This window comes from Pelobates fuscus, chromosome 5 (assembly GCF_036172605.1).
Source record: "Pelobates fuscus isolate aPelFus1 chromosome 5, aPelFus1.pri, whole genome shotgun sequence".
Lineage (NCBI taxonomy): Eukaryota > Metazoa > Chordata > Amphibia > Anura > Pelobatidae > Pelobates > Pelobates fuscus.
Genome location: NC_086321.1, coordinates 357764711 through 357787507, shown reverse-complemented (window position 1 = coordinate 357787507; position 22797 = coordinate 357764711). Strand labels below are relative to the sequence as shown.

Genomic DNA, 22797 nt, shown 5'->3' with positions numbered 1-22797 from the left:
ACCTGTGGAAACTGTACTTCACCTTCCCCAGGGGACTGACATGGGTGGAGCCCGAGAAATCCGGCAGGTGAATCTTAGCAAGCTGCTGTTGTAGAACAACCATCCCTTGTTGACGAGCTAGAAGAGAACAAGAGAGAGACATCCTGATCTGGCAACAAGTTTGTGTAACTCGAGAGTGCCAGATACAACATAGAGAGACACAGATACATCCCTATCCATATTCTCTCCATCTCTAATCTGACATCTCTAATCCAACTAATACTAAAGTTGTAGAATGTGATTCTCATGGTGCTTTGGCAACTATTTCAGCTGCAATTTTTTATCTGCTTAAAGTAACACCCCAAGTCATTTTTTGTATATATATATATTTTTTTTTTTTACAATTTAGTAGCTATATTTTAAATAAAAAACATGCATATATTTATTGCTGTATATTTTCATTGGAGGTATAGCTAAAAACAACTTACAAACCTGCAGAACTTCTGTCTTTGCAAGCCCACCCCTTCATGCCCCTCCCAGACTTCCTGTGGCTGCCCAATCCCAGACTTCCCACTGCAACCCATTGAGAAGTCTTTGCAAGACAGGTGCCCTGGGCATTTGCTGCCAAGGGGCGGTGACATTTTACAAGACTGCTATATTCACATATTTAGCCTGAATTTTGTGATTTGAACTTCAAGTCATCCTATAATTTAACAATAAATAGACAAGAAACTAAATTTGTAGGCAGCAAAAGATGAACCTTATCTATCTGAATTGTAGAATTTATTCACATTGGCTATTTTGGCCTACAAAATTAATTTGTAAGTCATTTTCATGTAAACACTGACCTAGGGACACATCTAGTGGCCACTCCTCAAATGGGCACTGGAGGTGCTTCCTGGGGCAGTGCTGCACAGTGTGCATGGAGACGCTGAATTTTCCTCATAGAGATGCATTGATTCAATGCATCTCTATGAGAAGGGGGCTGATTGGCCAAGCCTATGTTTGCCCCTATGAAAAAGCATTGGATTGGCCGAAATAATTTAATTCTGATGTCAGCAAGGAGGCAGATCGGAGGTGGGGCCAGCACCGGCAGACCTGTGCGGCACTGGAAAGAAGGTATGTTTTACTACCTTTAAAAGAGGTTAAGGTGGGGGCAAGCAACCTAAATGGTGATTTAACACTATAGAGTCAGGAATACATGTTTGTGTTCCTGATCCTATAGTGCTCCTTTAAGGCCAAAATAGCAGAACTAGAAAACATTTCCAGACCAGCTATTCTTCCAGTTCGGCTACTTTGTCCTTAAATTTGAAATTCACTTGGAATTCCTGATAATTCTTACTTTGGTGAATAATCCTGCGCGTGCACTTACAGAGTGTAGGTGCTTATCCATGTACCTAATGCCAATAGTTTGTGAATGCATGTGTACAGGGACGTATTAGCCGCGAGGCAAACAAGGCCTTTGCCTTGGGCGGCACTTTCCACGGGGCGGCAAAGAGCCGCCCCCAAATGCCCAGGGCAAATGTCTTATTAGCCTTGCGGCTAACTAACAATCCGGTCGGTCATATTCCGGCTCCCGGCATCACTCTGCGGCCCGTGAGGGAGCTGAGCAGAGCGCTCAGGGGAAAGTGCTCCCTCGCCAGCACAGCCCGACCGACTGCCCAGCAGCCCCACTAGACCCAGGGAGAGGGAGAACCCCCCCCAGCATTCTCAAAGGTAAGGAGGCTAAAGGGGTTACATATAAAAAAAAATAAGTGAGTGTGTCTGTTAGTGTGTGTGTGAGTGTGTCTGATAGTGTGTGTGTGTGTGTGTGTGTGTGTCTGTTAGTGTGTGTGTGTGTGTGTGTCTGTTAGTGTGTGTGTGTCTGTTAGTGTGTGTCTGTGTGTCTGTTAGTGTGTGTCTGTTAGTGTGTGTGTCAGTGTGTGACTGTGTGTCTGTGAGTGAGTATGTGTGTGTGTCTGTTAGTGAGTGTGTGTATTTTAGTGAGTGTGTGTGTGTGTCTGTTAGTGTGAGCGTGCTTGTCTGTTAGTGTGTGTGTCTGTTAGAATGTGTGTTTGTCTGTTAGCTAGTGTATGCCTATCTGTCAGTGAATGTGTGTGTATTTAGAAGGCGGGGAAGGGTGGGGTGGCGGTGGGGGGGTGGGGGGGAGGGGCAAGGGGTGCCTGAGTTTTGTCCTGCCTACGTGTATACGTAGAAAGCTTTATAACCTTTAATAGATGTAGCGGCATATTGGTGTATAATGTCTGTGTTTGTGAATGGTGAGTGTATTTGTGTGCAAGGACGGAATGCAAAAGTGTATTTGTTCAAATTATCGACTGCATATAAACACACACCGTGTCAAAGTGTGTACATATATAGGTTTGTAGTCCAAGTGTGCAGTGTTTTTTGTATATGTATGCCACGTGTATATGTGAAAACAGGAATATTTTTGTGGAGTGTCATTTGTGTATTTAGGAATGTATCTGTAGGTGTGTGTGAGAGCAAATATATATTTTTATATTATACTGATATTTCAAAATGTAGACTGTCAGAAAACAGGAGTGTGTGTAAATGCAGGGGTGTGTTTGTAAAGAATGTCACCTACCTGGTGTGAATACAATAGTGGGTTCTATGTCTTAAAGGGACACTGTAGGCACCCAGACCACTTGAGCTCATTGAAGTGGTCTAGGTGCAAACTCCCATCAAACTCCCATCCCCTTAACCCTGAGCATGTAATTATTGCAGTTTTTATAAACTGCAATAAATACCTGCTAGGGTTAACTCCTCCTCTAGTGGCTGTCTACCAGATAGCTACTAGAGGGACTTCCAGGCTTGAAGGCGGCTTTTGGTCGCCTAAACAATGCTGGACCTCCTCACGTTATGCATGAGGACTTCCAGCTTCACCGGAATCCCCATAGGAAAGCACGATCCTAATGTGAGCGGGGCCATTGACGCGCACGCACATAAGGTCACCCCCCGCCGGCAGACATCGGCGGTGGGGAGCGTATGCGGAGCAGAGCCAGTGCCGAGGGACATAGGCGCTGGACCCGGGTAAGTGACAGAAGGGGTTATTAACCATTTCTGCACTGCGAGGGGAGCATTGACAACTCACTTTCTCTCTCTCTCTCTCTCTTGTAACTTACTGTAGCGCTTTTTTTTTTTTTTTTAAATCTCACTCTCTCTCTTTAGTAACTAACTTATGTGGGTTTGTCTCTCTGTCTTTTTTTCCCAGCCTCTACTTATGTTTCCCATCCAAAGCCACTTTTCTCTCTTATGTTTCTCCCCATTTATGTCTTCCTCGCAATGTCCCTCTGTCCTTGCCTTTACCGTGTGCATGCAGGCTGGGTGCTGCTGACTGTCCTCCATTCTCCCTGCACACATTGCCGACCATCCCTGGAGGAGCTGTGTGTGGAGTGAGCGGGGCTCTGATGTCGGGCAAGCAGTGTGAAAGGCTGTGTGTTCAGTCTGGGATGCCTGTAACTGGCACTCAGATGCTATTATGGACTAGATATGGAGATTTACTGATCTCCATAACGGACCCAATACCGCCCAGCTGCTGCCAGACCCCTGCCTGCTCCGGACCTTCGGTCCATGACCGAAGTGCCCGACTGCTCAGTCCGCCCCTGTTGCTGCCTCTTGAGTTTTGATCTACCAAGCTAACCAAACCAGGAAGTAACAGGACCGCTTATCTGACAGGATTGACAGCCTTGTTACAGACAGTGTAACATGGTTAATTCATAAAAGTGTCAACTTCTATTGAAATCTACACTTTTTGAAATGTAAAAAGAGGATACATTCTTCACACATAGAGCACTTCAGCAAGATAAAGTGATTTAGGTTTTCGGAGTGTCCCTTTAACCCCGCTATCTGGTTGAATCCACACATATACATTTTACACAGTCTGCCTGTTAATGCTTCCAGGGGAGTCAGTATATACAAGAAGGCCATTGTAGTTTTTGCTGATAATATAGGGGTTTGGCTAAAAATGTACAATGCCCTGGTAGATTCTACAGAACTCCCAGTTCAGTGAAAATCCCTGCTTACAAGTGGTCCTAAAGTACAGCAATAGGGACCAATCTTATATTAAATGGCCACTACTTCAATAAACTGTAGCTACAGTACAATAGTAATATTTAATAACCATTTGTCCATGGACACATTTGTAGATACTGGAATTGTTTTCCTGTTGTGCCATTTTTTGAGAATCATTATTCTAGAGGAGGGGCAGGCAACCTTTGGCACCCCAGATGTGGTGGGCTACATCTACCATAATGCCAGCAACTTTTTGGGGTGGGAGAGTAGTCCACAACATGTAGAGTGTTGCATACCCCTATTCTAGAGTTGCTTATACCTATTGTCAGGGCTGGCTCTTCCTGTAGGCTAAGTAGGGCTCTTCTTAAAGGGGTCGCCAGCAGGCAGCGGCTTTACTGCTTTCTCAGGCGTCCCCTCTATAAAGTTGGACTATTTATTTAGAGCATGCTGCAGGTCACGTTATCAGACACTAGGGAGCACTTAAATGCTGACCAGTGCCCGGCATTCACCTCAGGCCGCATGTGTGTCTGCATGGGTCCGTGTGGGTGTCAGTTTGCTTGCGTCAGTGTGTGTGAGTTAGTCTGCTTGAGTCAGTGTGTGTGTGTGTGTGTGTGTGTGTCAGTCTGCATGAGTGTGTGGAGTGAAATTCTTGCACGACCCTACCTATTGTCATGCTATCACTAAGAGAATGGGAGTATAAATTCTGTGCTCAGTAACAACATTAGATAACACACATTTGTCATGTCATTTTAAAGGGTAGAATGTAGAGTGCAGCGTTCATGGTTTCATACATATATTAGGGAGTCCAGACGAACTGACTTGGTTTTGCAACCCACCCTGTCACAGGTGCCTCATTCCAGGGCTCTATTTAACCTTGACCTGCAGAGAGTCCCAGGAGGAAGTGTACAGGCTTATGCAATGTATGATCGTATACTGTAACTAAATCCCCATTATATTTGACTAAGTCAGGTGTTTTATTTTTACAGTTTTACATTCTGTGAGCTTTGATACTAGTGTTTAGTGAGCGAGGAAGTGCACTGTATTCTTTATGCTGTTTAAAGCTACTCTGTCACATTCACCAAAACCAAGTGTTTTTAAAAAGAGGAAGAGAAACTGACTATATCTGTGTGAACCTTCGTTCTTTCTCTAAAAAAGAGTTTGTCATCTAAAACCGTACAGCATGGACAGCAACATTTTTTCTTGAAGGCTGACAAAGACCGCAGTTGTGGTCAAAACATTGCTGTTTTTTACAAGACGTGCTGAAGAAGACATACTGGAACATTTTTTTTATAGTTTGAAGGTGGAACTGAGTTCCAATGCACCCTGTGGGTAGGTTCTCCTCTGACTTGTAAAATATTTTGAGTAACTTTTTTCTGTTCCATATTTTACGAGTGTCCCTTTTATACTTTTTTTTATTGTCAGCAGGTGTGAAGTCTGTTCATAATTAGTGTCTGCCATTCTCTTTTTTGGCCAAATGTGGGTATATTTTGGGAGTTAACCATTGTAAGAATAGCTACCATAGGAACAAATTCAATCTACCTACTTGCTGCTCAGTTACATTACATAGTTATGCTCCATAACCACTATAGCGCATTGTAGTGGTTATGGTGCAAGGAAACTTTGGCTGATCACCTGTTTTGGGTAGTATCAAAAGTTTTTTGAACAGTTTGATAAATAATGTCTCCCCTCCTTTACTGTGGCTTAGTTAATGCAAGTAATAACTTCCCCATTGCTTTTTCAACTTTGTACAACAATCATGGGCTATAGACACTGAGCTAATCCACCACACGTGCTGTCAGGCTCTCATTACTGACCTGCAAGGTCATTGCTTCTTTATTTCCTGTGTACATTTTTGCTTATAAGGTTATTATTATTATTTTATTATTTACATCAAATTCCGTAGCGCTGTACAATGGGTGGACTAACATACATGTAATTGTAACCAGACAACTGGACGTACAGGAACAAAGGGGTGGAGGGCCCTGCTCAATGAGCTTACATTCTAGAGGTTACAACATTATCCCAACTACCCTCATATACTACGATATTGACCAATACAACTGGGTAACTTTCAGCTACTCCTAGCAATTAACTCTATCAGCAACATTCCGTAACCTGAGTACTTGAGAGACAGTATATTATTCAATCCATGTGATTAGAGAGGCAGATTACTTGTACAGTTCTTTTATACAGAGTCCCCTACAATCGCAACCTGTCTATCGTTTTATTTTTTTTCCATAAATTCAAAGAAAACAAAACATCTGGTTCAGGTGATCATTTGAGTTCACAAGGTCATGAGAGACAAATGTTTTGGGTTCTTCCATTGGTGCAAACATACACCATTCTGAGTCCCATCCCTACTAGAAGGTCTGTTCTCCCAGCAGTTAGAAGACATAGCTTCATTCAGTGGAGTCATGTAAATAGTCAAAAGAAAGAAATTGACAGGTGCAAGTAATAACCATATCTACATGCCTGGGACTGGATGTCAGGGCTGTATTCTTGGCTGGGATTACATTTGGCTCAGTCCTTGAAATGTGCACCATTTGGAATTTGGTGATGCCAGTCATTTACATTAAATAACCGAAACTTCCTTGTCTATGTTCCTGAAGACATGTCTCTGAATACTCCTATGGGTTATCATCAAGCCAACCCATTTCTGATTGTTCCCCAACCCAAGAAGAATAACGGGAAACATAATTAATGGGAAACAACAGAACATTGGAACTTTAATAACAGAATGTCAGAAACCTAACAGCACATCTGCCAAAAAACAGTTGCCAGCTATAAAGGTTGTATTGGAAGAACCAGATATGCCTGATGGGTATGATATCTTCACAAAGTCCATATTTAACAAATCCCAGAATCTCCAGTGAAAACAATAGACCTAATGGTGGACATTGTGCCAAAATATTCTTGATGTTCCCTAGGCTTAACTAGAAACTTCCAGGTCTGTTTCAGATATTCCAGCACACCCGTGGGCAAGCACTCCACACAACTCTCGTTCAGATAGTCAAATCTATGTTCTCGTTCTTTAAGGTGGATCTATCTCCTTTGGATTGACCTTGCGTTTTACCAACTCAAGTATAACAAAGCACCTGCCTATTCAATCTATTCCATAAATCCCCATATCGTCAATTATCTGTTTCCTTAGGGATTGTTCCAATTTGCAGCAAGTGCCATTTATGTCCTGCACCCAGAGTAGTAAGGGTCTTTGCATAACCCAAACAAAAGATTACAAAATGTCTTGGGGCAAGTATTCAACTGTGTGTGTAGTATAGAAATATCTTGTTTCATTTTGCCTCTTGTTGGAAAATGTTGTAGGAGCAAGTAGGAACAACTTGTACCCCTCCAAACTTGTCATGTTCTCAAATGTTAAAATTATCATTGTGCATGTGCAGACACATGGAACAAATTATAAAAAAGTGCCACTTTTGAGGTCTCTGTTTACTGGAGCTAACAAAATATGTTTTTCAACCTTTTATTTTCTGTTCAGTGGAAGCAATTTTTCTCCCATCATTAGTTTGGAATGCTACAATTACAAGCTCACTTGCGCCCAGGCATATCTATTATATCGGACTGGCTATGCTGCTTTTTTTTTTTACTGCTGTTTCACTCTGGTTATCCTGAAAAAAGGGCCCAAATTGTTTAGGAACAAAGAAAGAAGAGTGGCCCACCCATGCATTACTTTGGCACATTTTTCTCAATCCTTTAAACAAAGTCTCCCGATGTAAAAGGTCAGTTAATATACTAACTCCCCATTTTTCCCATTCTATAAATACCCTACACATCATCCACATGCAATTTGCAGAGAGGTGAAAGGGTTGGTCTGTCTGTACAGGCAGTCCGGGCAGCGTGAAAAAAACGCCAGAGTGTCAAACCATTGACCAAAGTGATTAGGAAGAAACCTGCTAGGAAAACTAATGTGTCAGTGTCTCAGTTTACTGCTTATTAGCCATAACGGGGCCTCGTTAATGCGTCATGCTTGGAATACACACACTAGGCACCCAAGCAGACATAAATGCACGACTGGGCTGGAGGCCAAACAAACAGATTGGTATACAAAATGAATAGTGAATTCAAAGCCTTTGGCAGCATGCTACCTTCAATTTCCATGTCCTAGGACTGTTTCACTTTGATAGGCATGTAAACATTCCTTGTGTACTCATGCTTCCCGTAGGTAAATAAATACAGGCCACTTTGGATATTACCAAGAGATCCCATGCTTGGGCCTAAAACATTTTAACAGTCGTCCTTTGACTAATTCTCTGAATTTGTTTTTAACTCTTTTCTGTTCCAAAGAGCGAAAAATTGAGCTCTCACATCTCTGACACTGAGAAAAGATGAAGGGAATTCCAAGTATCATGTTTTGTTTCATTTTTTTTCTTTTTTTTGTAGTAAATTTTATATAATTTTTTTTAAAATTGGGGAGGGTAAAGAAAAATACAAAAAGAGAAGTGGGAAGGGTAAAAGGTGGGTGAAAAGGGCTAGTAGTCACAGTATAAGGAATTTTTCAGTACATTATGGAAGATAAGGTCCGTAACACGCAAATCCAAACCCACTAAAAACAGAGACCAAGGATAGTCCATATTAACGGTCCTTAGAGTGGCCAGACCTACTGGTAAGGATAGTCAAAGAGCAAGTCATGGTCAAGGGTAGGAGAAAACAGGGTAAATGAAACAGACAAGGCAAAGGTTGAGAGCACAGAGTTTTGAATAAACAAGTAAACGAATGTCAAAACCACAAATCAGAACTGCACAAGAATGCACTATTGGGTCAGCTGGAACCACAATAGGGCACCTAGCTAGATGCAGAATGGGCTTAAATGCCCAAAAACGAAAGTCTATAGGTTCATACCTGTGTGCCAGAAGATATATGAGTGACTAGGTGCAGATTTCAGTCACCAATGGCACCAGAATGACATGAGAGATGCTCCTAAAGTGTATCAAAACGCATGAACAACTTGATTGTGACATATTTTGCGTTTTGACACAACTTGACTCTTCGGGCACACTTTAAGTCACTTCAAAAAATGTTTTTGTAAATTTCAAAAATCACAGTTCAGCTAAAAAAAATGTAGTCCAAGCAAAAAGGTTTTTTTTTTTTTCCCCTCCCGATTTAGGAATTGTTACAATGCACAGTTATTTAAGATTGTCATCACTTGTGAGGCTCATGTCTCGGAAAGAGCTTTATAGTATTTGGAAGCGACTTAATTGCCTCAATTACTTCAAATTCCTGAAAGGGTTGCGTTTGGTCTTGAAGGCAAAGGATGAGCGATAAAAGAAAATGATTAGATCTCAGATTTGTTTCTCGGGCTCCAAAGCGACTAAGTGCCGTATGGAAGAAGATTGGCATTTTGCAACGTGAAACCCATTCAGCTATTCGCAAAAGGCAAATTGGGTTAGAGCAGCCTTATTGGCACTACCATTTGGCTTCCATTCTGTTGAAATCAGATGAATCACTAAATATATTTGCTATTATAGGTATTCACAAACAGCTGAATTGCAACACAATAGGCAACTGAATACGGTTAGATGATTTAATCCAATTCCCCTTGTACAGAGCAGTAAAATCGGGCCAGTAACTCTAAATAATAATAATAACAACAGTATTTAACCAGGATAGGTACATTCAGATTACTTTGGTTTTCAAGTCTTTTCTACGTTACCTTAGCCCAACATCCAGGGGATGTTACTATTAACCAATTTAATGATACTCATTCTATCTACCTCAGAAGGATGAAGGGCTGAGTCAACCCTGCCAGGATTGAACATATTCTACTGATGATGCATTAGCCCACTGAGCTATCTCACCCTAATGCTTCTCCAAACCCCACATTACTCTATAGCGATATAATGACACCCCAACCCTCTGTTTGATTAGCAATCAGCTGCCATTCAGTCATTCAATATCAAGGCTGCCGTGAGATCCAGTTGTAAATCACAGGGATCCATTTGACTCAATGCAGTTTTAACCTGGTCATTATAGAATACGGTTAATTTTATCAGCTGAATTAAAATGAACTGAATCCAATAATAAATCAATTTCTGGTAAGGTTATTTAGTGAAGCCTTGGTTATTGGTTATTGGGAATTGGTCAATTTAAAGTTGGTTTCAAAACTGAGACAAAAAAAAGCTAAATTGTGAAAATTCTTAAAATCAGCTACGTTTTGCCGTATAAAAAATATATACTAGTATAAAACACCAGACTATTCTCCAAATTTTGTCTATTACATACGATACTCAATATTTCTCTTATGTATTAAATTTACTGTTCTAGGGGGGCGGAGCCAGCAGCGCAACGGAGCAGTCGCATCTCCTGGAGCTCCGTCCTAATACCGACCTAAAAGAACCATTTGTGGGTTAACCTGAACCCAAAAGTCCCGGCAAAGAACGCTGCAGTATACCAGCAGAAAATGGGCCGGAAAACAAAAAAGGCAAAGGCCGACAAAGGTCCCCAGAACAGAGACATAGGAGACATGTTGCGGAACACGCAGCAGGCCGCATGGTCTAAAATGGCGCTCACGGACGACTTCTCCTCTTACTCCTCCGAGGATTTCGCCACAGACCTCATGGAGGGAGCCTCCTTCCAGCACACACCTACCCGCAGCACTGAACCCACGAAAACAAGTGACCCGGTCACGGCAGAGCAATTAAAAAAAATGCTTGCGGAGCTAAGGAAGGATCTAGGGGCAGACATGGCCTACTACAAGGAGGCAATGGAGAGAGCAACGGCCAAAATCACCCACTTAGAGGCTTGCACGAACACCCATGACTCCAGACTCACCAAGATTGAACAACGGGTGACAGACCTGGAGACACAGCAAGGCGCCACCACAGATCGACTGGATGCCTTAGAGGACCAGAGGAGACGGTACAATGTAAAAATCCGAGGGATACCGGAAACGGTCGACCTCACTGAACTACCCCACTATGCTCGACGTCTCCTCGGAATCCTGCTACCTGCGAAACAGGTCAAAGCCATAAAACTGGACGGGCTCTTCCGACTGCCGAAACCAGTTAGAGCCCCGGCATCCGCGACGGCGGACCTTATAGTAAGGTTCCAGACGCTAGCAGACAAGACCTCCCTCCTGGCTGCATTAAAAGGGAAAACCCCTTTGATGTTCGAAGGCACCGAACTGAAAATATTTCCAGACCTCACTAAGAACACCCTTACCTGGCAAAAGTCAATGCAACCACTCCTGCAGAACCTCCGCGATAAGGGGATTTCATACCGCTGGGGAACACCACGTGCGGTATCCTTCACCCACGAAGGGACCACCCATAAGGCTAAAGACCACAAGGAGCTGGAGTCCATCTTGTCAGCAACAGGTATATTGCGAATGCCACCGATAAACAAACCAGGACTGTCCCTGATAAACCCTGCTAACATTCGAGAGTTCACCCCTAGAGCGCACCAAGGAACACCGCCTACCAATGGCACCACTTGAAGTACCAGCAGTCAACCAGCTCCAGGGGACAACCTGCTCCACAACTCGAGATGGACTTTAAATTGCAAAGTTTGAGACTATAATTTACTCTTTTACCGTTTATATTGCTTTTAATTTTATATTTCCGCTGCAAGCCGCATTGAGTGCACCAATCTCGTACCTTCCTCTCCTAGCTGACACTAACTTCCTCCTAGCAAGGCACCGCAAACACCTAGCAGACATTTACACACACACACCTCGGTTCTCACACCAGCCAACAAGGTGTATCACAGACCTACGGCTAGAAGCATCGTACCCTGAGATCACAGCTAGACTGATACCACTTCCACATGCCCTACCTCTGAGGAACAACCCCCCCCTCTCCCCGCCAGCCATCAGACGTACCCTCCACCCAGGGGCGGACTGAGCACTCGGGCAAATCGGTCATGGACCGAGGGCCCGAGGCTCTGGGGGGCCCGCCCCTGCTGCAGTGCAGTAACGGCTGAGCTGGGGAGTTAATCTCCCCAGCCAGCCTGCGCTCAGCAAGGGGCCCGCACAGCCGTCCACGGGCCCCTGCTGCTACTAATTATCTCCTCCGTGCAGGGCACACTGAGGGACAGCTATAGGGGCCTTCCAAAGACCCCACTAAGCTGCCCCTCAGTGTGCCTGTCTCCAAACACAGCCTCACTGAGCTGCCTGCAACTGCTCAGGGCAGCTCCGTGCAGCTTGTTCTGCAGGAAGTGACATCACCAGTCACAGTGAGCTGTGCGGAGCTGCCCTGAGCAGTGTTACAGACAGCGTGTCAAGAAGATCCTGTGCTGGAGCTGTGAGGGACTTTCCAGGCATGGGCGTAGGAACCCAAAAAAATCTGGGGGGGATAGCATTTTTACTCGCCGGGTATATTCTTATTCCGTAAACTAGGAGTTGTTTATCCCATTGTACAGCGCTACGGAATTTGCAGTCGCTATATAAATGATTAAATAATAAAAACATTAAAGGGTCACCACAGGGAAGGGGTTTTACTTACCCGGATACAGCGCCGGGATCCTCCTGATTAGAACCACCCCTACCCTTCCCATGAATATTAGAACCACCCCTACCCCTTCCATGCACAAAAGAACTCCACCTACCCCTTCCACGCACATTAACTCCCTACCCCTTCCATGCATATTAGTACCCCCCTAACCCCTTCCATGCATATTAGAACCCACTCTACCTCTTCCATTCATATTAGTACTCCCCTAACCCCTTCCAATAATTTTTCTACCTACCCCCTCCTCCCATCCATATTAGTAGCCCCCCTAAACCCTTCCAATTATTTTTCTACCTACCCCTCTCCCCTATCCTTATTAGTAGCCCCTCTAACCCTTTCCAATTATTTTTCTGCCATGTTAACTAACGCCAGTGCTGGAGTGCCTACATTAAAAGGCCTGCAGGGACAGGCTATAGACACCAGAACCACTACACTAAGCTGCAGTGCTTCTGGGGACTATAGTGTTTCTTTAATGTGAGGTAAATTAGAGATTAGTGCAACGAATAATATGCTAGATTGCCTACTTACAACCAGATGAGGATGATGATGGGCTCTAGCTGCAGTCTGGCTCCACTGGTCTGGTGTAGAACAGGCTCTCTGGAGGCTGTTTGTAACTGTGGTCACAAAAATCAATGTTCTGTGAGAACGGGAAGCAGCTCCATTTTTTGGGGGTCCTTTACACAGCTCAAGGTCTGGATCCCAGGGTCCACCTTCATGTTCCACCAATGAGTTTGTTCACAGGGGGTGGAGTGTGTAGGGGATGTCCTGATATGTGTGTAAGGAATGCATTGTGTGAATCTGTGTTTGTATGTGTAAGGGCTGCAAGGTGTGATTCTGTGTATGTACGGGATGCAGTGTGTGCGTCTGTAAGGGGTGCATTGAGTGTATGTACGGGGTGCATTGAGTGTGTAAGGTTGCATGATTGTGTGAGTGTGTGTGTGTGTGTGCACGGGGTGCATTGAGTGTGTGTAAGGATGAATTGTGTGTTTCTGTGTGTGTAAGGGTGGTATGATTGTGTGATTGTGTGTGTGTGTGTGTGTGTGTGGTGGATGTCAATCTCTCTCCCTCCCTTGTCACTCTTTCTCCCCCCCCTCCCTGCTTCTTTCTCCCCCCCCTCCCTCCCTGCTTCTTTCTCCCCCCCTCCCTCCCTGCTTCTTTCTCCCCCCCCTCCCTCCCTGCTTCTTTCTCCCCCCCCTCCCTCCCTGCTTCCTTCTCCCCCCCCTCCCTCCCTGCTTCCTTCTCCCCCCCCTCCCTGCTTCCTTCTCCCCCCCTCCCTCCCTGCTTCCTTCTCCCCCCCCTCCCTCCCTGCTTCCTTCTCCCCCCCTCCCTCCCTGCTTCTTTCTCCCCCCCCTCCCTCCCTGCTTCTTTCTCCCCCCCCTCCCTCCCTGCTTCTTTCTCCCCCCCCTCCCTCCCTGCTTCTTTCTCCCCCCCTCCCTCCCTGCTTCTTTCTCCCCCCCTCCCTCCCTGCTTCTTTCTCCCCCCCTCCCTCCCTGCTTCTTTCTCCCCCCCCTCCCTGCTTCTTTCTCCCCCCCTCCCTGCTTCTTTCTCCCCCCTCCCTGCTTCTTTCTCCCCCCCTCCCTCCCTGCTTCTTTCTCCCCCCCTCCCTGCTTCTTTCTCCCCCCCTCCCTGCTTCTTTCTCCCCCCCCTCCCTGCTTCTTTCTCCCCCCCTCCCTGCTTCTTTCTCCCCCCTCCCTGCTTCTTTCTCCCCCCCCTCCCTGCTTCTTTCTCCCCCCCTCCCTGCTTCTTTCTCCCCCCCCTCCCTGCTTCTTTCTCCCCCCCCTGCTTCTTTCTCCCCCCCTCCCTGCTTCTTTCCCCCCTCCCTGCTTCTTCCCCCCCCTCCCTGCTTCTTTCTCCCCCCTCCCTGCTTCTTTCTCCCCCCTCCCTGCTTCTTCCCCCCCCTCCCTGTTTCTTTATTTCCCCACCCTCCCTCCCTGTTTCTTTATTTCCCCTCCCTCCCTGTTTCTTTATTCCCCCCCCTTTCCCCCCCTGTTTCTTTATTTCCCCTTCCTCCCTCCCTCCCTGTTTCTTTATTTCCCCTCCCTCCCTGTTTCTTTATTCCCCCCCTCCCCCCCTGTTTCTTTATTCCCCCCCCCTCCCTGTTTCTTTATTCCCCCCCCCCTCCCTGTTTCTTTATTCCCCCCCCCCTCCCCTCCCTGTTTCTTTATTTCCCCCCCCCCTCCCCTCCCTGTTTCTTTATTTCCCCTTCCTCCCTCCCTCCCTGTTTCTTTATTCCCCCCCCCTCCCTCTTCCCCCCTTCCTGTTTCTTTCTCTCCCTCCCTCCCCTACCTATGATGTAGCGTGGCCGAGCGCTGTATAGTCCGCCGGTACAGGTAGCTTTTGTTTCCTGTACCCGGCGGACTAACAGGAAGTGCACACTCAGTGTGCACTTCCTGTTAGTCCGGCCGGGTACAGGAGACAGATGCTCCCTGTACCGGCGGACTATACAGCGCTCGGCTACGCTACAGTGAAGGAGTGACAGGAGGGAGCGCTGAGCGCTTCCCTCCTGTCAGCTCCTCTCTTCATGCTGCGCCCGGGCGGTGCGCTCTCATGGACGCACCCGCCCGGGCAAAGCTGCAGCCGCCTGAGGCTCTCTGCAGAGCGCTCGGGCGGCTGCAGCATCAGGGGGGGGGCGGCGGAGCTGGGGGGGATTTCCCCATACCTGTCCCCCCCGCATGATTTGCTGGGGGGGATGCGTCCCCCCCATCCCCCCCGGTTCCTACGCCCATGTTTCCAGGAGAGGATGTCTGGACCACCAGAGAGGTAAGACTTGTAAGGGGGGCTTTAATTTTTTTTCAATCATTTTTTTTTATTACAAATATGTTAATGATATTTCCCCCACTACTGCCCCTACCCCCTGCACCCTCTGCCACCACAACCCCCCTGCTCCCTCTGAAGCCCCTACCCCCCCCCTGCTCCCTCTGAAGCCCCTACCCCCCTGCTCCCTCTGAAGCCCTACCCCCCTGCTCCCTCTGAAGCCCCTACCCCCCTGCTCCCTCTGAAGCCCCTACCCCCCTGCTCCCTCTGAAGCCCCTACCCCCCTGCTCCCTCTGAAGCCCCTACCCCCCTGCTCCCTCTGAAGCCCCTACCCCCCTGCTTCCTCTGAAGCCCCTACCCCCCCTGCTCCCTCTGCAGCCCCTATCCCCCCTGCTCCCTCTGCAGCCCCTATCCCCCCTGCTCCCTCTGCAGCCCCTATCCCCCCTGCTCCCTCTGCAGCCCCTATCCCCCCTGCTCCCTCTGCAGCCCCTATCCCCCCTGCTCCCTCTGCAGCCCCTATCCCCCCCTGCTCCCTCTGCAGCCCCTATCCCCCCTGCTCCCTCTGCAGCCCCTATCCCCCCTGCTCCCTCTGCAGCCCCTATCCCCCTGCTCCCTCTGCAGCACCTACCCCCACTGTAACTCCTTCCTTTACACTTACAACTCCTATCATGCCAAGGCACTTTAAACTTACAACTCCTATCATCCATACCCCCAGCTCCCTCTGCACACCCTACCCCACTGCACCTTCTGCTGCCCCTACCCCATGCTCCCTTTGCAGCCCCTACCCCCTGCTCCCTCTGCAGCCCCTGCTTCCTCTGTAACTCCTTCCTTTACACTTACAACTCCTATCATGCTAAGGCACTTTACACTTACAACTGCTATCATCCCTACTCCCTCTGCAGTCCCTACCCCACTAAACCTTCTGCAGCCCCTAACCCATGCTCCCTCTGCAGCCCCTAACCCATGCTCCCTCTGCAGCCCCTACACCCACTCCCTCTGCAGTCCTTACACCCCCCCACTCCCTCTGTAGCCCCTACCCACTGCAGAGATCCTACCCCACTGCTACCCCTGCACCCTCGGCTGCCCCTCACCCCCAGGCATCCACTACAACTCCTATATCCTATGCACCCACTACAGCCTCTATATCCTATGCACCCACTACAGCCTCTATACCCAGTGGCGTACATACCGGGGTCGCAGGGGTCGCGGCTGCGACCGGGCCCGGCCCACCAGGGGGCCCGGCCGCCCTGCGACCCGGTATGTATGTCACTGGGCCAGCCTCTTCTCCTGGGGGGCCCAGGAGCCGGCCACCTCCGGGCCCCCCGAGGCTGGCCCGGCTGGCCGGTACTGCGGGCGCGCGAGGGAGCACTGTCTCCTGAGTGCTTCCTCTTCAGCTCCCTCGCGCGCCGCACATGACGTCATCTTCCGGCTCCGGCATCAGTACGCGGCGCGCGAGGGAGCTGAAGAGGAAGCACTCAGGAGACAGTGCTCCCTCGCGCGCCCGCCAGCCTGCCTGCCCACCGGGTGACCGGCCCCCCAGGAGCCCAGCAGCACCACTGGACCCCAGGGAATCCCCTCAGCTCTCCCACAGGTAAGGAGGCTGGGGGGATTTAAAAAAAAATGTGTTTGTGAGTGTTAGTGTTAGTGAGTGTGTGTTAGAGTGTGAGTGTATGTTAGTGTGTGTTTGTGAGTGTATGTTAGTGTTAGTGAGTGTGTGTTTGTGAGTGTATGTTAGTGTGTGTGAGTATGTGTTAGAGTGTGAGTGTATGTTAGTGTGTGTGAGTGTGAGTTAGTGTGTGTGAATGTATGTTAGTGTGTGTTTGTGAGTGTGAGTGTATGTTAGTGTGTGTGAGTGTATGTTAGTGTGTGTTTGTGAGTGTTAGTGTGTGAGTGTATGTTAGTGTGTGAGTGTGTGTTAGAGTGTGAGTGTGTGTTAGTGAGTGTGTGTGAGTGTATGTTAGTGTGTGAGTGTGAGTGTATGTTAGTGTGTGTGTTAGTCTTAGAGTGTGTGTGTGAGTGTATGTTAGTGTGTGTGTTAGAGTGTGTGTTAGTGTGTGTGTCTGTTACTGAGTATGTTTGTGTGCATCTGTTAGTGAGTGTGTATGTATGTCTGTCACTGAGTGTGTGTCTGTCAGTAAATGTGTGCGTCTGTTCATGAGATTCTGTGTGTGTGTGTCTTAAGCACTTACCTTTCTCCAGCGCCGGACTCCCTTGGCGCTGGGAATCTCTCCGCCTCTCAGCTCCGAATACGCATGCGTGGCAAGAGCCACGCGCGCATTCAAACCGCCCATAGGAAAGCATTATTCAATGCTTTCCTATGGACGTTCAGCGTCTTCTCACTGTGATTTTCACAGTGAGAATCGCAGAAAATCCTCTAGCGGCTGTCAATGAGACAGCCACTAGAGGCTGGATTAACCCTCAGTGAAACATAGCCGTTTCTCTGAAACGGCTATGTTTTCAGCTGCAGGGTTAAAACTAGAGACCTGGCACCCAGACCACTTCATTGAGCTGATGTGATCTGGGTGTCTGTAGTGGTCCTTAAAGTGTATGTGTTTATGCATGCACTGGCGTACATACCGCGGTCACACAGGTCGCAGCCCTGCGACCCGGTGCCCGCCGCCATGTGTTGCGGCCCCTGCCCGCGCAGCGTAAGTGCGCGCGCGGGGGGGCCCACGGATCAGTTTTCGCACCGGGGCCCCATGGGTTGTGTGTACGCCACTGTCTATACCCTATGCACCAACTGCAGCCCCTACACTCCCTGCACTTACTACAGCTTATTTTTCCCGTTGCAATCACAACAGCACCTATTACCCTACCCCCCTGCTCCCTCTGCATCCCCTACCCCCCTGCTCCCTCTGCAGCTCCTACCCCTCCCCTCTCTGCAGCTCCTACCCCCCTGCTCCCTCTGCAGCACCTACCCCCCTGCTCCCTCTGCAGCACCTACCCCCATGCTCCCTCTGCAGCACCTACCCCCCTGCTCCCTCTGCAGCACCTACCCCCTGCAGAGATCCTACCCCTGCACCCTCTGCTGCCCCTCACCCCCTGCATTCACTTTAGCCCCTACCCCCAGGCACCCACTACAACTCCTATATCCTATGCACCAACTGCAGCCCCTACACTCCCTGCACTTACTACAGCTTATATTTACCTTTGCAATCTCAACAGCACCCTTTACCCTCTGCACCCACTACAGCCTCTCTTCCCCCCGTGCCATCTGCAGTCCCTTCCCCCTGTACCCTCTGCAGCCTCTTCCTTCCAGCACCCTCTGCAGTCCCTACCCCTTTGCACGCACAACCATAAAGGAACGCTATAGTTACCAGAACAACTACAGCTTAATGTAGTTATTCTGGTGAGTATAGTCTGCCCCTACAGGGTTTTTGCTGTAAAGGCTGCCTTTTCAGTGAAAAAACAATGTTACCTTGCTGCCTAGGAACATCTAGGTCAGGGCTGTCCAACCTGCGGCCCCCCAAATGTTGCTGAACTACAACTCGATTCCCTGTCTGTCTTTTTAATTGAAAGAATCATGGGAGTTGTAGTTCAGCAACATCTTGGGGGCCGCAGGTTGGACAGCCCTGATCTAGGTGCTTCCTGTGTCAGTGTTGCAAAATGTGCAGCACTGACATTCCGCATCTCCATGCTCCGTATGGAGACGCTGAACACTTGTCATAGAGAAGCACTGATTCAATGCATCTCTATGAGGAGATGGTGATTGGCACAGCGTAGTGTTTTGCCGCACATGCACAATAGCTTTCCAGTGCTTTCCTATGGTAGAGCATTGGGCTGGCTGAGATCATCTAAAATTGTTGAACTGTGCCAAGGAGTTTGGTCGGTGATGGGGAAAAAAGGTGAGTAAATCCCGTTTTTAAGGAGGGCCAGAAACCGATAGCGTCAGGAATACACTTTTGTATTCCTGACACTATAGTGTTCCGTTAAAGGGACACTATAGTCACCCAGACCACCTCAGCTCAATGAAGTGGTCTGGGTGCCAGGTCCCCCAGGTTTTAACCCTTCAGATGTAAACATAGCAGTTTCAGAGAAACTGCTATGTTTACATTGCAGGGTTAATCCAGCCTCTAGTGGCTGTCTTCCTGACAGCCACTAGAGGCGTTTCTGCGGCGCTGCATGCGAAAATCACATTCATCATGCAGAACGTCCATAAGAAAGCTTTGAGAAATTCTTTTCTATGGACTGTTTGAATCCACGCACGTTTCTTGCCGCGCATGCGCATTCCGCTGCACTTGGAAGCTGACGTCGGCGGGGGAGGGTAGGTCACCAGCACCGAGGGAGCCCAGCACTGGATAGAGGTAAGTGGCTGAAGGAGTTTTAACCCCTTCAGCCCAGCGGGAAGGGGACCCTGAGGGTGGGGGGTGGGGTGGACCTAAGGGTTATATAGTGTTAGGAAAACAAGTTTGTTTTCCTGACATTATAGTGATCCTTTAAGGTAGGTTGTAACATTTAACACTTGATGATCTGTAATTTAAGACGCAAAATTTGGACCTCATACAAACACATTGGCAAAATTCAGAAATACCCCTTTATACAAACTGCCATGCTACACAAACACATAAAAAAAATACTACTCTATTTATAAAACTCAAAACATGTATTCAAATATACTATGAATTCACATCTCCTGACACTACACACAAAGACATACATATATTCACTCACACTAGCGCTTACAGTTAATATACACAACATACATTCACTTTACACGTACATATAATTAAATACACGGTACACCTACACCAGCATATATATCGGTCTGCTTGGGGCCCAGTTGCTAATTTTGCCCGGGGGCCCAGGCCACTGTCAGTCCGTCCCTGCCTCCACCCCGTACTTCTATGTCGGTAACCGGCAAAGGGAGATCCCCTATGTGGCTTAACACACATGAGGAACACATCACGAGCACTACCACAAGGGGTTAAAGAGTCGAACACCACATCTGCACATCCTAACATAAAAACATAAAATGTGTACTGTCCACAGATGCCAACTCTGTTCTTGAATGTTGTTCATTAAGCAGACATATGCTGTTGTGGCATTGCCTGTAACGTTGTTTTACCATGCACAAATAAATAAAGAATTAAAAAATTTTTTTTACTGTTCTAGTGATGAAAGTGAGAGGTTTGGCAGGATCCAAAATGTCAGCTTGAAATTGACTGCAGAAGGTCATCGTAAGTCTGCAGACTGACAATCCTGTCTCCAGTTAGCAGTATTAGCAGTGATGGCTTGTTCACAAGAAGATCATAAGGTCAGCTGTCAAGCAAATATATTCCACCGAGGCAAGTCTTCCCTCCCAATTTAATCACCCATATCGATCCTCAAGCGCTGAGATTCTTGAAGAAAGTTACTTTCAAAGACTGATATAGTCACTTCTTGAAAAAAGGACTGAAGAAAGGAATATCACCGCTCCCGTTGATGGTATATAGATGATATCATTAACGGACATGATGAGTAGATGTTCGAAAAAGTTTATAAACACACCTCCAGGAAAAGGAAACTGCTTGGTAAGCCTAAAACATTTAATCGTTAGGAAATATTGTCTGCCGTTCACCCCTGGCTTTTAACACATTCAGTCTCAGTGGCATTTGCCAGTGATATTTTCGGGGCTTTTATTCTGCTATGATCTACGTCCACAACTACAGATCTCAAACACTTTATTTACTACAATGGGAATTGTCTAGAATTGACAAGCTGTGTCCATTTCTTAACATTCCAATTTGAAAGAATGTTGAGCAGAAATAAAAAATAAAAAAACTTTGTACAATATAAAAAGAAAAAGTACTCATCTTACATGGTGTATCCAGTACCGCAGTTTAAATATATTCCAATACATAAGCAATAATGCTTTAGGCTTTGTCATTCATAAAAAAAAGGATTACCCAAGTCCTGAATAATTCTTTTGTTTAATCCAGCAGCTCAATAAAATCGAAATTGATAAGATTATTCGTCGTGAATTAATAAGGGTTACTAGTGATGTGTAAAGCCTAAATGCACAGTATTAAAATAAAGTTAAATATCTCATATAAAATAAAATCAGGTCCAATACTAGTAACTAAGGTAACATTTTAATAAACTAAGAGGGAACTTAAAGCTGTACTGTCACCGTCTTGGGATTTTGCAGAATTTGCAAAGACCCCTGACAGTGACATCGCTTTTAGAGGTTCGGTGGCAAGAGGGCATGGAAAGGTGATGGTGGCGCCGCCACGTGGGCGCCATCATCTTCTCATTAAGAAGCTGAACTCTCGTCCATCCTACAATTTTTTTCCACTTCTGCTATTTTAGCCTATAATGTGTCTATCCTTCATTCGTTCTCCCCATTTCCTAGTTAAGTGAATAAATATTTAATATGTGCAAGGCGGAAATAAAAGTTCTTTGCATGAGCTCATTATTTGAAATAAACATTTTGAAACAGTTCGTGTTTACCAATGCATTTTGTCCTCTCAATTTTCTCATAAACCTCTCCCTAGACTAGACACACCCTGCAATACTCACACAAGTGACCAATATGTTAGGGGAGATGTACCAAAATTGCATTAATTATCAGGGTTATTCACTATTGGGAGAATTTTAAATTTAAGGTCAATATAGCCGAACTGTAGTCAACTATGTGTTCGGCTACTTTGGCTTTAAATTTGAAGTTCACTTTGAATTCACTGTGAATTCTCCTTTAAGTAAAATCCCTGCATATTCTGCTAAAATGCTTATTGCAGTATTAGGCTTCCAATTGTATAGATTAAATAGAATCCAATAATAGTAGCGTTGGCTAAGTTTGAGAACTCTAGCCGTTAATGCCTATATTACTTCTAACGTGTAGCTAGTTCCTTGGGTGGATAGAATCATTGTCTGTATACAATAATGTCTAAACTGGACCTCCCAGATCTATTTTGGAACTAAATGTTGCGTGATGCTCAGTGAGGTGGGTAATCTATGCTCCTATTCACCAATTGTACAGGTAGGAAGGAGCACTGAAGGAATTCAGACATGTACACATCAATTAATGGACCTATCCTTTCATTCTGGACACTTAAGGTCAATTAACTCTGCAGGTTTGTATTTGTAATAATGAGAGCCCTGGAGCATTATAGCAGGTAGTTAAATGGATTGTGTCTGCCAAAAAATAATAAACTGTAATAAACCTGCTGTAGAAAAAGGAATCGGAACATACCATAGTCCAGTCCTTTCTGCGTGAGGCGCACCACAAACCCAGGATTGACAGCGTCTGCTCCAAGGCACAGAGCCAGTGTCAGAGTAAGAGTTAATGTATGTGGATTCCCCATCATTGCAGAGTACGGTGCTCCCTCTCATTCAGTGTACAGCAACGAGCTGCACTTATATTTGCAACAAAGTGATATCAGAACAAGGAAGGAAGGGGATTTTAAAAAGCCACAGGGACTGTCCCTCAGTCTGAGTGCAACTTCGGTCCTAGTGCTTATTCAACACGTTTGTCCTTGTGCTGCCCTTTGGTTCCCATAAAAATGCAAACGATTAGTCTTAAAGTGACACTATAGGCATCCAGACCACTTCAGCTCATCGAAGTGGTCTGGGTGCAGTGTCTCAGGTACCTTTACCCTGAGCAGGTAATTATTGC

General features: G+C 46.7%; 1 protein-coding gene across 3 annotated transcripts in view; it reads right to left on the bottom strand.

The window, feature by feature from the left end:
* Positions 1-22505, bottom strand: part of LOC134611782 (bactericidal permeability-increasing protein-like) — a 47923-nt gene extending 25418 nt beyond the window's left edge. For all 3 annotated transcript variants that reach the window (XM_063455999.1, XM_063456000.1, XM_063456001.1), the window contains exons 1-2: positions 22375-22505; positions 3-117 (exon numbers count right to left, since the gene is read on the bottom strand). In XM_063455999.1, the coding sequence (XP_063312069.1) occupies positions 3-117; positions 22375-22489 (230 nt within the window). In that variant the 5' untranslated portion in view covers positions 22490-22505. The remainder of the gene's footprint in view (positions 1-2; positions 118-22374) is intronic.
* Between the last annotated feature and the right edge of the window lie 292 nt (positions 22506-22797).